Below are 18,139 nucleotides of genomic sequence, written 5' to 3'. Positions count from 1 at the left end.
GTTTGACATTCAATTTAGTCATAAATATAAGATTCTAATTTGCTTTGTTTATGATATTTATTCATATTTTTCAAAATAGTCTTTGTAATGGTTGTAAATATTAAAGGTTCTATCACATAGCAATTTTAGCTGATACACATGATTAACAAGGATATTTTAAAAAAGATAACAGCTATTTATTTTATTTTAAGGATAGGAGATATTACAACTCATCTCATTTTTTCTATATGCGTGCATATTCACATATAAAAGAAAATTGTGTTCTCACATTGTAGTGATGTGCCCAGCTCACCTCTTTTTGATAATCTCGTATTTCTCACTCCGTCTTATACCATCTCCCATCTCATATTTCAAATTCAAAATAAATTATTACTTCTGAAGTCAATAAACGCTTTCCTCCCCGTCTCTTTGACAACCGTCTAGAGCTGAAAAATATGGATTAGGCTCAACTGCTAGAAAAGAACGGGTTGATGGGGGCAAAAAAAAAAAAAGTAATGACCCGCCTGAAAGTGCTTTTTAAAAGGGAAATCACCAAAAAAAGACCATACAATTAGAAAAATTACAAATTAGGACCTATAACAACATTAGCACAATAATTTTTTGTGAGCCGATCCTTGTGTATAATTTTTCTCATTTTATGGTCTTTTTTTGTGATTTTCCCTTTTTAATTCATATCCAGCTTTTTCTTATTAAATGTTAATTTGCATAAGCATGTAGAATGAAGACAAAAACAGCGGATGCAAAAGTGAGACAGACCGGACTGAATTTTTCTCTCTCTTGAAACTTGTGCCACGGTTACTTTCAACTGCGATGGGTGAACCTGCTTGCCGGAAAGTCCATCCGGATCGCACTTCGGAAGAGGGAACCATGCAGATTCAGTCAAAAAAAATAAAAAAAGGAGATTAGAGAAGGCACACTAATGTCAGACAAGATGGAAGATGCAGAAGGATGCTTTAATGAAGCTGAACCCCATATGTCTAAACAGCACAAAAGTGAAAAAGAACAGGGGAGATCATACCGCGATTCCCTCTTGGGTTTCAAGGCCCAAGGTTTCAATGGGGTCGCTCATAACAACTCAGCAATGGAAGAGGACCCACTGCTATCCGACTTGTTAGACCAAACATGGAAACTACCAGAACCATCAGAAGATATCAAGAAACTAATGGAGGTGTACCCGGTAGTCCCATGCACTGAGGAGGAGTTTAATGAATGTTGCCAACTATGGAACAACGCGCTAATTATTACTGTTCTCGGACCGAGATTCCATCTATCCAGATTAAGAGACCAACTCTCCCGAATACGGGGATTTAGTGATTTCGAGCTCATCGACCTCCCAAATAATTATTACGTAGTTCGTTTCGATGATGATGAGCATTGGGGAGCAAGATATAAGAAGGTCCTTTTTGAGGGTCCGTGGATTGTAGCTCAACACAGTGTACAGCGGTGGTCCCCCTATTTCGACCCTTTCCAGAACCCGTTGGGAAGAATTGCCACCTGGGTGAGGATACCAAACATACCTCTTCACTGCTACTCAAAGAAATACATCTGGAGACTGGGAGATATGATAGGCAAGACAATTAAGGTCGACATGCACACGATAGTGAACATCGAAGAGTCCAAAGCAAAGGTAGAAAGAGGGCGATTCGCACGCATCTGTGTGGAACTGGACCTTCAGAAAAAATTGGTTCCAAGAATAATATGCACCTCAGCATTGTATAACGTCGAATATGAAGGTCTGGGTTTGATATGTTTTTCGTGCGGTAGATACGGGCATCGAAAGGAGGCTTGCCCATGGAAGTCCAGCTCAGGCGAACAGCAGAAAGAATGTACAAAAACCCCAAACGTAGTATCAACGAGTTATAGATCGCCGGCGTCCCCAGTTACGACAGAGGATGACAAATTTGGGCCATGGATGTTTGTCAAAGGACCTAGCAAAACACGGACCTCGAGGTTTGTGACTAAAAAAAGTACAGGAGCCGAAAATGGGTCTCATCAACAGCCTGTGAGGAAAGAAGGAAGAAGAAATTTACAGACAAAGTTTGCAGCTATAGCAGACCTGGAAGAAGAGCTAGAAGAGCAAGATGATGGGACCACTGCTCTAGACAGAGGGTCAAATCTATTGACAAATGCTGACAATGCAGTAGTCATCTACGAAGGCAGGAAAGATAACCAAAGGGAGAAAAGGACAGTTTCAACGTCCAGGGGGAAAGAAAAGGTGAAAGGAGGATTTAAAGTAAGACCAGGCCAGGTGTGTGTAGGAAAGGAGAATATTAAACCAACAGTGGTGGTCCAGAAAACAAAGGCCCAACCCAATAAATATATCTCAGCAGAGGAAGGAGGAGCTGCCCAAGAATCAATCACAAAATTAGGGCCCAGGAGACACAGCCCAAGATCTCATGTTGTGGTCAGTTGAAATTTAAAATCTGTAGAGCCCAATGTATTAGAACCAAAGCTTGAAGCCCAATGAAAAAATACAGAGAGGGAGGTAGCAGAGGATGTCTTAGACAGGAATGGTGTTTATTCAGAGCTCCAGCCGAATCAGATGGGAAGGGTATTGGAGACTGGAGAAGTGTTGATTGCGGAAGCCCCGCTTTACGAAACTATGGAGACTGAATCAGGAGGGGACCCTTTGGGATTTATTATACCAGGAAATGCACAGAAAATGGGCACTTCTTGTGAAGGAAAACCACCCGATCAGTGAGTTTTTTTACTGTTATGGGCATCTCTTTACATGTCTTTCTTAATGATTGTATCGTCCTGGAATTGTCGTGGGGCAGCTGGCAGAGCTTTTCCACGTATTTTCAAAGATGTTGTAAGAAGATATAGTATTAATGTTATGGGTTTATTTGAAATGAGAGTAAGCGAAGTAAAAGCTGAGAAAGTGATACGGCGCTTGGGCTTTAATCATTGGATCAGGGTTGAAGCCACGGGTTATGCTGGAGGGATCTGGGTGTTATGGAATGAAGAGGAGGTTTCCGTCGAATATCTCTACTCCAATACCCAACTGATCCACTGTAAACTCACGAATGTTTCTTCAGGTGAGGTGATGTTTTCTACTTTTGTTTACGGCGACACTACCATAGGTAGAAGAAGGACGCTTTGGGAGTCTCTGAAGAGGATTACTGAGAGTATTGATGGAGCCTGGATTGTTTTGGGTGATTTCAATGCCTTTTTAGAGCCCAAGGATAAGTTAGGCGGTGCACCACTAGTTAGACAGATGATGGAATCCTTTCAGTCTTGCTTGAACCATTGCGAGCTGATGGAGATACCAATAGTGGGCGACCGTTTCACTTGGGAAAAAGAAGGGGTCAGGGAAAGGCTGGATTGGGCCTTTTGTAACTTTGACTGGGAATTAACTCACCCACATTTCAAGAATTACCATCAATTACGCTTCAATTCGGACCATAGAGTCCTGGTTCTCTCTGGCGTAAAAAATGGTAGCAGCCTTAACTTAAAGAAATCCTTTAGATACCAAGCTGCGTGGTGTCTTGAACCGGACTTCAAAGAGCTAGTAAAGCCTACTTGGGAAGAAGAAATTGGAGTGAAGGTAGACTTTCTTTCGAAGAAAAGGTTTCTGAGTGGAATGAGAAAGTGGTAGGTAACGTCCCCAAAAAGAAGAAGGAGGTCATGAGGAGACTGGAGGGAATAGATAGAGTTCGGCAACAGAATCTCAGTAATGGGCTCTTCAAACTGGAAAAAAAGTTGTGGAAGGAGTTCTGGAAACTCAACACGCAAGAGGAGCTAATTTGGTATCAAAAATCAAGGTGTCAATGGCTCAAATTTGGTGACAAGAACTCCAGATTTTTCCATGCTACCACAATTATGAAGAGAAAAAGAACCAGGGTGGAATCTTTACAAGATGAGAATGGGAATTGGCATTCATATCAGAAAATCCTAAGACAAATGGTCCAAGCTTTCTTCAAAGCGCTATATACAAAAGACCCGAATGTTATTAGGATAAATGACTGGCCAGGAGAGTTTCCACCCCTTACCCCAGAGCAACTTGCTTTTATTCAGCATGAAGTGACAAAAGGGGAAATAAAGGCAGCGGCTTTTGATATGGGAGCCTTCAAAGCACCGGGGCTGGACGGTTTACAACCTCACTTCTTCCAGTCGCAATGGCATGAGATAGGACCAAAAGTTTGTGAGCTGATTGTAAAACTCTTTAAAGATCCGTCATGAATGAGCGAGATTAATCATACGAATATAGTGCTAATTCCTAAAGTAGATCATCCGACTGAGCTCAAGGATTTCAGACCCATCTCTCTGTGTAATGTGTGCTTCAAAATCCTCAGTAAGGTCCTGGCCAATCTACTGAAGGGAGTCATGGATTTTCTGATCCAACCAAACCAGTGTAGCTTCATCAGAGGGCATCATATCAGTGATAATGTCATTATTGCCCAGGAAGCAATTCATACCATGAGGTCGAAAAGGGGTGGTCAAGGATTTGTAGCTATCAAAGTCGACATGGAAAAAGCTTACGATAGACTCGATTGGCACTTTCTTGAATTTACACTCTGCAGTTTAGGTTTGAATGCTGATTTTGTTAATTTGATTATGAAGTGCGTCTCCTCAGCTTCTATGAGTGTGCTATGGAATGGTGTACCTTCAGAAACGTTCTTTCCAACAAGGGGGTGAGACAAGGAGATCCCCTAAGCCCGTACTTGTTTGTACTCTGTATGGAAAGATTAGGACAACTGATAAATGTTGAAGTTCAAGAGGGACAGTGGAAACCCATTTCCCTTTGCAGCCGAGGACCCAGACTATCTCATTTGTTTTTTGCGGACGACTTAGTGCTTTTTAGTGAAGCTTCCCAGGATCAAATGGAGAAGATAAGGGATATTATGAGTTTCTTTTGTGAAGTGTCAGGTCACAAAATAAATCTTCAAAAATCAAGAATTTTTATTTCCCGGAATGTTCATTCTAGTCAAGCTAACTCCCTCAGTCATTGGCTGGGAATTAATTTAACTGCAGACCTTGGAAGATATCTGGGGGTCCCGCTTCTGCATAAAAGAATGGTGAAGGTAACCTTTGCCCCGATTGTTCAAAAGGTAAGAAGGAAGCTAGCCAGCTGGAAGGGAAAATTTTTAAGCATGGCAGGTAGAATAACACTTATCAAATCTGTCCTATCTACTCTCCCTTATTACCAGATGCAATCAACCCTGCTACCAAAAGGGGTTTTGGCCGAAGTTGAGAAGCTGTGTAGGGACTTCTTCTGGAATCATTCATCCGATGTGAGGAAGTTACATTTGATAGCTTAGGATACTATAAAGGCAGATAAACAAATGGGGGGCTTGGGAATTAAAGATCTGTACTTCCAAAATATGGCTTTTATTTTGAAATTATGTTGGGGGTCCCCTAACCAGATTGTAATATCCTCTAAAAAAATTTTTCAAAAAAAAAGTAATTGAAAAATAATATAATATAATATAATATAATAATATTTTATTATATTTTTTTTTAAAAAAAAACAAAAGTCCAACTTTCCACCGATATTTCGGTGGAAAGTTGGAGGGGGGTGGAAAATTGGGGGGAGGGTGGAAAACGTGGGGGTTGGGTTTGAATTGGTTTTTTCAAACCCAACCCCCACGTTTTCCACCCTCCCCCCAATTTTCCACCCCCCTCCAACTTTCCACTGAAATATCGGTGGAAAGTTAGACTTTTGTTTTTTTTTTAAAAATATAATAAAATATTATTATATTATATTATATTATTTTATTTTATTTTTCAATTACTTTTTTTTTAATTTTTTTTAGAGGATATTACAGAGTCCATGTATCATTAGTCTCGTCATTCCGTTGAAAAATCTGGTGTTTGAGCTGGTTGTTCTCCACTCGTTCCATGAGTAGGTGTAGACATTGGTTGATCAACTCCCTGGATGAGATGCAGTCTTCGTTGAAAGCCTTCTTGCAACGGTTTTTCCACATCATCCAGCAAGCTAGAGAAAAGACTCTAAACCACTGCCACTTTGAGATTTGTCTTGATCCTGGTTCATTTTCGAAATTCCACTGTAGCCAATCCTGAAAATTACCACTAAAAAAGCCAGAGATATAATCAGGGTTAATAAAAGCAGACCACACATTATAGGCATTCTCGCAGTCTCTCAAGGTGTGTAACAAAGTTTCCTCACAAGGGCACTCAAAGGGGCACTCAGAAGTGTTAGTATTATAGAGTTTCACTCTAAGAGAATTTGTTGGTAGTCTCTCGTGAAACATTTGCCACATGAAGACTTTCACTCGCTCCGGGATATCTTGTTTCCAGACATTATTCCAGTGTGAGATCGTTGGTCTAAAAGTCTGAGCAGACACCCAACTGTAAGCTGACTTGATGTTAAACATGCCATCTAAACTCTTCCTCCAGTAGAAGACATCGAGTCCTCCATCGTTTGGGGGTGGTACTTCCCGAATCTTGTTTATCACCCACTGAGGCAAGAAATTGCTCCATTGTCTCAGATTCCGCACTCCCCTTTGCATCACAAAATTGTTGACCTTCGCTTCCATATCAAGAAGATGGTGATTTTTGGTCACATAATCTTTGAGTGGTAACTCAAGCGGGGCCCAGATTTCCTCCCACGCCTTCGTGTTTGATCCACTCCTGATTTTCTTCCCACACCTTTTGAGAAGACTTCCCAAACTGAAGTAATACTCCTCCAAACTGCTGATTGATTCCTTTTTGCGACTACATTTGGCATTTCTTCACCACCACAATTGTACTTAGCTTTCAAACATTTCACCCACAGAGCATGTGGCCTGTGTGACAACCGCCCTTTCAAAACCATTTAAGATTAAATCCAACAATTTATTTGAATGATTAACTATGATAGAAAAGAAGAAACCTTAAAATTTTAAAATCACTATCATGGTTAAAAGAAATAAACTTATAATAAGAGTAACATCAATCGTTATCTTGGGCCTTAGACTTCCAAAGTCCAGAAATATCATTCAACCATTAGCCCAAACCAAACTTATATTTTCAACCATACGAACTGATAAATCAGTTTAATATAAACTATAGAGCTCATTAGTCAAAAGTCAATACTTTCAAAGGAGCGTTACATGCAGAGTCTAAAATGCCTCGGGCCTCCTCACGCCCTATCATACCAGATAGTAGTAATTAAAAGTATTATTTTACATCATGATAGTAGATGAGCCCTATGTGGCAATATATAATAAGTCAACACATAGAACAAAAGCAGGGAGGCTATACAAGCTATAACAGCACATTATGCCTCCGGAGCCTTCCTTGATAGGCCACCACCTGAACTATCGCCTGAAAATGTTAAACCATGGGGTGAGACAAACGCCTCAGTAACCAACTTTCCAACTCATCATACATACTAACACGTGCTCGTGAGGTGTCAAGTGGGACAGTTATCAATTCTCGAGAACTATAGATATATCCATAGAAATATAATTTCAATCATCCAAACCCTCACTATGGGGGCCAACACACAAGCCACATAAGTCTATCCCTCACTCTGGGGGATCAATCAAACATATGGGCCTATCCCTCACTCTGGGGGACGAATAAGAAGCCACAAAGGCCTATCTCTCATTATGGGGGACGAAAGAAGAAGCCAACCAATGTGCACCAATGGCGGCCTTACCACGTGGTAGGATAGGACTCAATCCAAAATCCAAATAACAACCAATCATTCACAATATAATAAAAATGTCTCAATTTTTTCTCAGTATAATCCATAAGATATAAATCATATATCTTTTCCAAACTTCTCAATCACCATTCCAAAAATCCCACAAGACAATTTTTATAGCTCAAAAGATATAACATATCTACTCAAATTCCAAATATCAAATATTATTCGAAAAATAGCAAAATACTCACAAACAACATATTAGCACATATAACAAGTGGAAAGTGGTTACCTCTCACCAAAGCAATACTAAGGATTACCACAAGGTCAATCCTTTGCTCAACCAATAATTAATCTACACAATTAATATAACCACATATTAATATAAATTAATTAATTAAATTTCTCTATATTATTTAAATTTTTACTCTAAATTCCCGCAACTCTCATAACTCAGAAATTATTAAGTATTTTAGAAACAACTTAAAATTTCTAACAACCCCAAATTATTTATTTACCATCTCCAAATTATTTACCTTAATAAAAAGGATTTTTCATAATTTCCAAATATAAAATTACTATGTTCTAAATTCTAAAAATCTTCATTTAAGTTTAAACCTCAAAATCACACTGTCAAAAATTCAATAATATTTCAAATATTTATAACTAAATAATATAATCAAAACTTTAATGGTATAACTACCATATATATATATTTCCATAAATAATAAACTTTTTAGCTACAATAATTATTTTAAAACCTCCAGTCACCCAATAAATAAAACTAAACCGATTAAAATCTCAATAATATATCAAACAATCCAAATAAATTACTTAACTTGAATTTAATCGGTAAAAATATAATATAAATCATATATCACATATTTTTCAACTAGAAAAATCCATTTAAGCACTAAAAACCAACAAATGGACCAATCCAAACCGATTAAAATTAACAACTCATTAACTTCTAAATTTTGATAGTCATCTTTTGTAAAAACTCAATACTTATATCATATATAAGTCTCAAAATTTTCTCTAATCACTATGATAATACTACTATTAGGAAGCATAAAATATATATGAAATATTTATGAAGAAAGTTTGATGAAAAGAGATAATTTCATGTACCTAAAATATCCTCAAAGCTTACTCTCTGCTTCACCGGTATACTCCTATCTCTCACACACTTCAGCTCTCTCTTCCTCTCTTTTCTTCTTCTCTTTCTCTCTTTCTTCTTGCACCTACCGGAGGGAAATGAATTGTGGGGGGTATTTAACACCCCCACACAATTATTGGGGGAGGGGTTTTTTTCAAACCCAACCCCACGTTTTCCACCCTCCCCCAATTTTCCACCCCTCCTCCAACTTTCCACCGATATTTCGGTGGAAAGTTTTTTTTTTTTTTAAAAAAAAATAATATTATTATATTATATTATATTATATTATTTTTCAATTACTTTTTTTTTTGAATTTTTTTTTAGAGGATATTACAGACTCTACCACCACCAACCTACGTTAGACTAGATGCGGATGGCCCTGTGTCCGACCAGGATCATGCAGCATGTGGGGGGATACTGAGGGATGAAGACGGTAGTTGGTTATCGGGATTTCAACAGAATTTGGGATCAGTGGGTTCGACAATTGCTGAGCTATTGGCCATTAGATCAGGTCTGTTATTATGTAAAAAGCTAAATCTCTCAAAGATCAAGCTGTTCACAGATTCAAGAGAGGCGTTATACCTACTACAGCATGGGGGTGGATCTTCACATCCGTTCAAGGATGAAATATACGAAACGAGGTCCATCATATTCTCAAATTGGGATCTGGAGATAGCTCATGCTTGTAGGGAATCGCTGCGCTGCGCAGACTACCTGGCGAAAAATGCTCATCAAGTATCTATGGAGGTGAATCAGATTCAAAATCCTCAAGCTTTTGTGTTCACCAAATGCAGCTAGACTCTGAGAGTAGTCACAGAACGCAGCTTTCGTAGGCCGTGTAATTTAATATTCTGACTTTGTAGTTTCAAGCTCACGCTTGCCTTACCTATCCCCAAAAAAAAAAAAAAACAGCGGGATGCCTCTCCATGCAATCCCCATCCCCACATCTGAAGTGATTGATTCTGATGCTTTTGATAATTTTCTCCGCCCACCTCAACATAAATACATATAAAATGAACAAAGAGAGTATGATTCCCCGTTAAGTTGAAGGGAAACATTGGATACATGCTTCCACACCGGTGGAATCCTGCACCCCAAGCAATCATCACGTTAATCTAAAGAAGAGCACTGCCAGGTCATTAGTGCCACGTGTCAAAGTCACAGGGATCAGGTTTTGCGGCGCCAACGCTATTTAACTTGACACCGCACCGGCCCTTCATGCACGGGCCCGTGCCTTCCCGACCAGGCCTGACCCTCCCCGTCCCTCTGTCTCACGCTCATTACGCCACGTGTCGTGCACATGTCGGTGCTCCATATTCCTCTGCCTGCCAACGACTAGTAATTAATTACCGCTTTCATTAATTTCTCGATGCCAATAATATTCTCTCGTTCTAAAATATACCGTAATTTTTTTTTCACTAGGTTTTTCCTGTGCGTTTTAATTATAAGAAAAAAGTTGTTTCATATTAATTCTTAAAAAATTAATTATTCTTTTTATGATAGAGTAGAATTTAACATGTTATTTCTCAGTAAGGCTCAAATATCCTAATTTTATTTATCATCTTATTGATATTATATCTACATCTTAACCTTATTTTTCTAATATATCTTGTACGCTTAACATTATTAATTTTTCTCTCACTAAGATCCCTCTTTTTGGTGCTTAGTTTTATTATTCACGGGTATAGATTCATCATTTCTCTGGATTCAGCCTTAATTAAAGAATATTAACCATAATAATGATTCGATAACGTGGACCAAAAAGTTATTTAAAAAAAAAATAACTCCACCATCAATATTAAAGAGTATCATTATGTCAGATTTGGATCCAAATCCAATTGCATCTTTGAGAATCACCCCTATCTGAGAGGCAAAATGAAACTAAATCATTAATTAATCAACATGATAACATGGTTTATTCTTAGTTAAAAACCTCCTTAATTTTCGAAATAGAATCCAATGAATTTAAAAACACATTAATTTATTACGTACAGAGTACGAAATCTAAATGACTTCCTAAATTCCACATTCTAATCATAAGGAATCGGAGACTTAATTAAATTTTGAAAACACCAATTATTGGTTAAGATTACCCAAATTTTTGCTAATTTCAGTTTTACAAATAAGGGAAGATATTACTAAATTATTATATGATTCTAAATTGATTATTAATTTGGTCAAATTCAGTCTTAATTCATACGAATCTAAATCTCAATAATAATGAAAATCCTTATGATGACTTCCTTTCATGGCTTAGGATTCGCTCAAAATTGGTTGCAGTTGTTAGGGGTCACTTTAGCTTATGTAATTACAGAATCCCTTGATTCCCAACCAAATATTTAATTTAGATCCACACGTTTTCTTTTTATTATCGCTTCTCAATTTTCAATAGAAATATAAAAATTAATTATTTACCTTCTGGGTTAAAAAATTATGCCAGTTAAAATTAGGGTAGGGTAGCTTCTAAAACCCTAATTTTTTTTACAATGTATATAATATTCTAATATTATATTTACGATACATCCAACACCTCTTATTATTAAGTTATTGTCTAAGTTACATCTCACGTATTAGATGCATTATGTTGGCAAAAAAAATATTAGATACAGTATAAATAAAATTAAAGCATTTGAAGTATCAAAAGATAATATACTAAAAAAATAATATTAGGATGTTTGATCCCAATTTATTCTGAAAAATTATATCTTTGACATTAATTAATAATATAAATAAAATATATAATTTCCAGTTCGGTCATCTTCAAAACAAAATAAATTAGAAATCGCAGGTTCTCTTTCTGGGGTTGCATAACTAAAGACCCTTGAGGGAAAAAAGGTAAAAACCAGTCCTAGGAAAAATGACCGAGATAGTAACAGAAGAAAAAGAAAGGGTGTAGTCTCTCTCTCTCTCTCTCTCTCTCTCTCTCTCTCTCTGCGCTCTGCTCTGGCTTTTTGAGTGTTCTCAATATTCAATACAGCCCCTTTGTTTTTGTGGTTGTGGGTTTCAATATCTGCATCATCCTCTAATTCATAACTGTATCTTGCTCATCTCTGAAGTGTCGCTGGGCATTGTCCTTCCTTCTTCTTCTATGCCTTGGATCCACTTTGTTTTATACGGAAAACATTTTCTTTTTCATGGACTCTAGTAAGAAACTTGTCTTTTCGGAGCCGTTTCTGTCACAGAGAAGGAAAGTAGTTTCTGGGTTTAGTTTAGGGGTTGTAGCTTCTCTTCTTATTTTCACTCTTATCTTTCTTGATCATTCCCTTAATCCTAAAGTTCAGGGCTTTCTTCAAGGACTAGATAATGATGGTTCAAATTCTTCCTTTCCCTCTTTGCCCTTTTCATTTTCATCTTCTTCTTCTGCGAGTAATGTCTCTGTGAATTCTGGGCAGAATAGTGAGGAAGGAAGTGTTCGTGTGGGTAAAACTGGCGAAGTGAATGTTCCACAGACGAATCCTCTGGAGGAAAATTTAACAGAGAACTATAAGAATGCAAGCTTGCATTCTGAAGAACCAAAGGTTCAACAGGAAGAAATCCATGAAACAAACGGCACATTGGGTTCTGAGAAAGCAAATATTTTGGATTCACTAAGCACTCGCCCGGAGAATACCTCCCAAGCAGGTCAAGATGTAAACTTGATTGGTAGTGGGAGAGGAACCCATGCAAGCACAAGTCTTTTTGACAAAGCAAATAAGGAAACACAGAAATTTCCTGCACCAGAATCACCAAAGAATGCCAATTTCAGTGCAGAAAATAACAGCATGGATAATGCAAGTGTCATTGCTAAAGATTCACATGCAGAGAAAATGAAGATCAGTTTCTATGAGAACTGCAACATTTTCGATGGTAAGTGGGTAAGAGATTATTCAAAACCATATTATCCCATGGGTTCTTGCCCTCACATCGATAGGGATTTCAATTGCCACATTAATGGAAGACCTGATGGCGATTATGTGAAATGGAAATGGCAGCCGAATGACTGCGACATTCCAAGGTATGATTTTCTTTCTCTGATTCATCACGAATGGGAACTAGTTTTTCTTTGATGAACATACTGATGGATGGTAAGGTGTCTGCAGAATATAAAACTACCACTTGGTATTAAAAAAATGTTCAGTAGGCTTTTACATTATCATTGATTAGAGGGATAAGTGCTTGTTTTGGCCTATTATAACTTTAACTGTAAGCGAATCGGTGATGACTTTTTTCAAATTCTGATGGAACTGTCTTAGATGTTGATTTATTATTGGTGGGATTTTTCAGTTTAAATGCTACTGATTTTCTGGAGAGATTGAGAGGTGGGAAGCTTGTATTTGTGGGGGATTCATTGAACAGGAACATGTGGGAATCTTTGGTTTGTATCCTCCGACAAAGCATCCCTAACAAGAAACGAGTTTATGAGATCTCAGGAAAGACGCAATTTAAGAAGAAAGGTGTTTATGCTTTTAGATTCGAGGCAAGTCTCTGTTACATTGGAAGATTGTGCAAAATATAGATCTTGTGATAGTATGCTTCTCATTTTGGGATTTCTTTTTTTGCTTCAATGTAGGACTATAATTGTACAGTTGACTTTGTTGGTTCACCATTCCTCGTAAGAGAATCAACTTACCAAGGAAAAAATGGATCTTTCGAGACATTAAGATTGGATCTGATGGACCAGACAACTCATACTTATCATGATGCTGATATTATAGTGTTCAATACAGGCCATTGGTGGACCCATGAGAAAACTTCTAGAGGGTCAGTTTTTCTAATCCCTTCTGCTCTTCAAGGCCTGCATTGACAGTAGGCATTTGGGACTAACCAAGTCATGTTGATTCTGCTGTCACAGAGAAGACTATTATCAAGAAGGTGATGTGGTGCACCCAAGGCTCAAGGTTCTTGATGCATATACTCGGGCTCTGACCACTTGGGCTCGGTGGATTGGCAGAAACATTGATGCTGAGCGAACGCAGGTTTTCTTCCGAGGATATTCCCCCACCCACTTCAAGTAATTCTCTTATTTCAGTAGATTTCATTCTTGTTTTCTTAGTCTGTTTATTGATCAACATTCATGAGGGGGTTACATACATGGTTTATGTACAATGCTCCAGTTGAAATTTGTCCAGGATTTGTAGTAATCTGGTGTGCCAAAATTGAAAATTTTGAGATTTTTCTTGACATGGTTGCAGGGGAGGGCAATGGAATTCTGGAGGACAGTGTCACAGAGAAACGGAGCCGATATACAATGAGGCTTTCTTACAAAAGTATCCTTCAAAAATGAGAGCTCTAGATCATGTGCTCAGAAAGATGAAAACCCCGGTGACATATTTGAACATAAGCAGGCTCACAGATTACAGGAAAGATGGACATCCTTCTATATACAGAATGGAATATAAAACCGCCCACGAACGAAACTCGGCCGAGCAGCACCAAGATTGCAGCCATTGGTGCTTACCCGGCGTACCAGACACCTGGAACGAGTTGCTCTACGCATCCCTCTTGAAAAATGGCAAGGGCACTTGGAAAAGGACCAACTGAAACTTCACTCAAAGTCATTTCATACCCACTTCCTGATTCTTGATACCTGTATATTTTAATTCTTTTTTCCCACATTTTCAGTTATAGTTTCTGAGGAAGATTAGTGTGATGAGTTGAGATATTTGGGTTTTGTAATCATATTCTTATTAGCACGCTTTTGCAAGATTGGGTAAAGAAAAATGGAAGATCAAAATGTTTTCTGTTACCCTCATAACGAGGAAGATGGTTGTAGATGACACATGACAGTTTTAACTCCAAAAATCAACTCAATTGGCTGAAGCAGCATTAGAGAAAATGATCTTTCTGATTGGTATTGTCCGTACAACATCTCAAATTACTCTCCACCACATAATCAAATCCTAAGATAACTGAATGGACATCTGCTTCTTCTGCTGCCAATAAGAACTCAGTTTTCTTTCCTGTTGGTCCCTGCAATGAATGGTACAGCTGGTACATGGCACCTTTTTAAAAGAATCTAAGACATCTCAAGTTTTAACTCAAACCCACTCTATCTCTTGACCGATCCCAAGAGTCATCAGAGGAAAGTTTAGGTGACATACGATTTCTGTTATTATATACAGACAAAACCAGAACCCCCCCCCCCCAAAAAAAGAAAAAGAAAAAACACACACACATCTGAATCTGGCATGGTAATCAGAAATTTCGCATTCCCCCCAACACACACGTCTGAATCGGATATAGTAATAAAAAATTTCGCATTCATGAAAAGATCTCAGGCCGGATACAAGGCCAAGCATTAAAACTCTTGAAAACCACTGCTATATGTTCTCTTATTGTTCACAACACCATAACTATCATAATACAGACACGTAAGAACGACCAGAAGAAAACAGATACAGAAAGAGGAAGTGGACGAAGAGATGACCATCACAGTTACCTATCTGAACATCTGCAGAACAAAGGACTGAAGAGAAGAGAACAAAAGGGAATTCAAGTCAGCTGCAAATTAGGACAAACCTCAAGCTGGTTTCTTTATTACATGATCCTACCTCAAAAAAGAAACATAAAATACTACAGAATCAAAAGCATAGAACATAGATATAGCCATCATAAGAACTCCTAAACAGAGTCCATTGCCTTTTTGTGACTTGCCGGTTCACCTGGCTTCAGCCATAGCCTCTATCTCTCTCTCTCTCCCTCTTGGCTTCTCTGCTTCTCACACAGAATACCTTTCTGTTTAAGCGCTTTGTGATCAGAGAAGAAGCCATTAGCAAAAGCTCAAGCGAACTGTGAAAAATGGAGGGACCTCAAGAGTTAAAGACCTAGGACCCCTCCTCTCCAAGCTTCTCTAAGATCCATGGCTAGATTTTTGCCAGCAAAGCTTCATGCCCATCAGATTCAGAAACCACACTTGAAAGACTCTTACTGGTTCTTGTGGGATTCCCAAAAGGGTTCCCCCAGAAAGAGAGTGGACAAGCTAAGCCCCTGACTCTTGCTTTAAATAGCTAATGATTGAAGATAGCTCACAAGCGGTATGGTTTTATCTATTCAATATCCAAATGGCCTCTTTGCTTTTCCTTAATAGTAAAATAATGATGAAGGAGTACTAGTGTACCGCCACCATGTCCAATTTAATTTTTATTGATTAAATGAGATTAAATAAGTACGTGAAAAATAATAGTGTTAGTTTATATTTTACATCTTAGCCTTAACCTAATTACCTAATCTTTCTCTAATTCTCTATTTGCCACTAATCATGATGGGCATCGGTCATGTCTGTTCCCTTGAATAAATTTATAAAATAATTCTTATATGATCTCAATTTTAGTTCTGTTTTCTTTTCTTCTGCTATAATCCAAATTGTATACTTTAATGTAAGAATTTTATAATATTTCTAGCTTAATATTATTTATACTCCACCAATGAGCCAACCACACGTTCAACATTTACAAATTTGTTTTCTCGCACAAAGGCCATGTGGGTGAGCTCAAAATGGAATAATGAATCATGTCCAATCTCCATACAAAAAGATTTCTATTCTGAAACTTTGTCAAAGAATAAAATAATCCGTACTAAAATATTCAAATGAAATAAGGTTAGGGAAACTTTAAAAAGCAAGCCTGATCAACTAAATAATGAAGGAAAAAAAACATTAGTAATGAGAATCATCTCTGATATATATTTTTTCTATATTTATTTACACAGACAACATTTTATATGTGCATGAATGGCATTTACACCAATTGAACCAATCTCCATTTGTGTTCATATAAGAAACTTAATCTATTAAAAATTAATAAAGTTTATCTAAAAGTTTTTCCTTCCCTCTATATATACACACACAAATATTATCAAACATGCGTATCAAGCCTCCACTTAGCGTTTGATTCGTGCTTGACTTTTGTTTATTGGAGGAGGCTTATTCCTTTAAGTGTTGCATCAGTGAATCCACTAATTGATACCAATCCCACCAATATTATTTAATTATATATAATCCTATTTGCGCACTAATCCCACTTTTTTTTGTGAAAGCCATGCCTGTCAAGTAAACAAGTAATAAAATATATATAAGAACTAGTTAGAGATTAGATTTAGTCTTAAATATAAGATCTCAATCCACTTTATTTCTCAAAATTAGCTGTCTACTTCTTATAAATAATTCATTTAGGTTGTGTAACGTGTCATGAAACTAAAGCCTTTGATTTGAGAACTCAAAAATCAAAATCTAAAACACTGATGGGCTCCATGAACGAGCCGAATTGAATTTGATCAAGATGGTAATCCCCTATCAGAATCTTCCCTTAAATTAATCCTTTTAACTTTCCTTTTGAAAAGAAGACTGATTGTATATTGTCATCAAGCAGCGAAGCCAACAGCTATTATATCCGCTTTATGTGTACTTTATGTTCAGTTAAAAAGTAGCAGTTTGCAGTTTTAATGGCTTCAACATGCATTGGAGGGTCGTTCCTTTCTCTTTCCTTTATCTAATTTTATGGTTATCGTCTACATAGCTTCTTTGGTAAGCATTTTTGAACCATAACCCCCGCTTAAATTCTTGATCCTTCTGAACATTCTGGAATCCAATTCACTAAAATTTAACAACTCTTCATGACCCCACCAAAAAAAAGAAAGTTACAGTATTTTTTTTTCTAAATATAAAAACTATTTCAGACGTTTGTTTTGTTTATATAAGAATTAAATTTATTTTGTCTTTTAAATTTATAATTTTTTAAAAATATTTTTATTGATTATATATACTAAAAAGGATTTCCATCAAGAGAAGTAGTTTTCGTGTAAATAATTGAAGCGGGTGTTTTAGAAAAATTAACACATATTTTATATAAATAACTAACATAATTAATTTTTTTAATATTTGTAAATTAAGTATTTAGTTCCTACATACATTTAAGATTAGGGGAGAGTTTTTTTTTTTTTAATCAAACCACCTAATATCTAAAAATTATATTAGACTTTGGTTAATTTAGATCAAATCGAGCTGAACCATTAGTTTGTTTGAAATAATTTATAAATTTATTTTTAATTATAATTTATGAAATACAACATGTTATGTTGACAAAGTGAGATTGAGGAGATGTTATTTAAAACCAGAGTGATCTCCTGCTCAGAAGTGCATACATTTTTTTTTTTTGGCCTGAGCTCAGAAGCGCGTCCATGAATGATATGGCAGCTGGCTAGACTATCCGCTCAGGCTTTTGACTGACCTCTTCTCTAAGCAAACAAACAAACAGTGACAGGATTTTGTGTTCCCTTTTAGAATCTCACTTTGCTATTTAAATTATTTGGTCTTATTCTTACCGTATTACCCAGCCCCAGCGTAGTACTCGTCCTGTCCTTAATAGAGTTTAATTAAAAAGTTAATATTAGTTTTAGCTTATATATTAGAC

General features: G+C 37.0%; 2 protein-coding genes across 2 annotated transcripts; both read left to right on the top strand.

The window, feature by feature from the left end:
• The first annotated feature begins 2,836 nt into the window (after nucleotides 1–2,836).
• Nucleotides 2,837–3,598, top strand: LOC114726883 (uncharacterized). The gene has a single exon (XM_028913599.1). It carries the CDS (start codon nucleotides 2,837–2,839, stop codon nucleotides 3,596–3,598), a length of 762 nt encoding a protein of 253 aa, XP_028769432.1.
• An 8,130-nt stretch (nucleotides 3,599–11,728) lies between these two features.
• On the top strand, nucleotides 11,729–14,478 carry LOC114726885 (protein trichome birefringence-like 2). The gene is made up of 5 exons (XM_028913601.1): nucleotides 11,729–12,747; nucleotides 13,017–13,209; nucleotides 13,303–13,493; nucleotides 13,585–13,743; nucleotides 13,925–14,478. The coding sequence occupies exons 1-5, from the start codon at nucleotides 11,888–11,890 to the stop codon at nucleotides 14,271–14,273; spliced, it is 1,752 nt and encodes a 583-aa protein (XP_028769434.1). The 5' UTR covers nucleotides 11,729–11,887; the 3' UTR covers nucleotides 14,274–14,478.
• The last annotated feature ends 3,661 nt before the right edge of the window (nucleotides 14,479–18,139 follow it).

This window comes from Neltuma alba, unplaced genomic scaffold (genome assembly GCF_004799145.2).
Source record: "Neltuma alba isolate B1F8T4 unplaced genomic scaffold, ASM479914v2 tig00012409_pilon, whole genome shotgun sequence".
Lineage (NCBI taxonomy): Eukaryota > Viridiplantae > Streptophyta > Magnoliopsida > Fabales > Fabaceae > Neltuma > Neltuma alba.
This window is presented reverse-complemented; position numbering and strand designations above follow the sequence as displayed.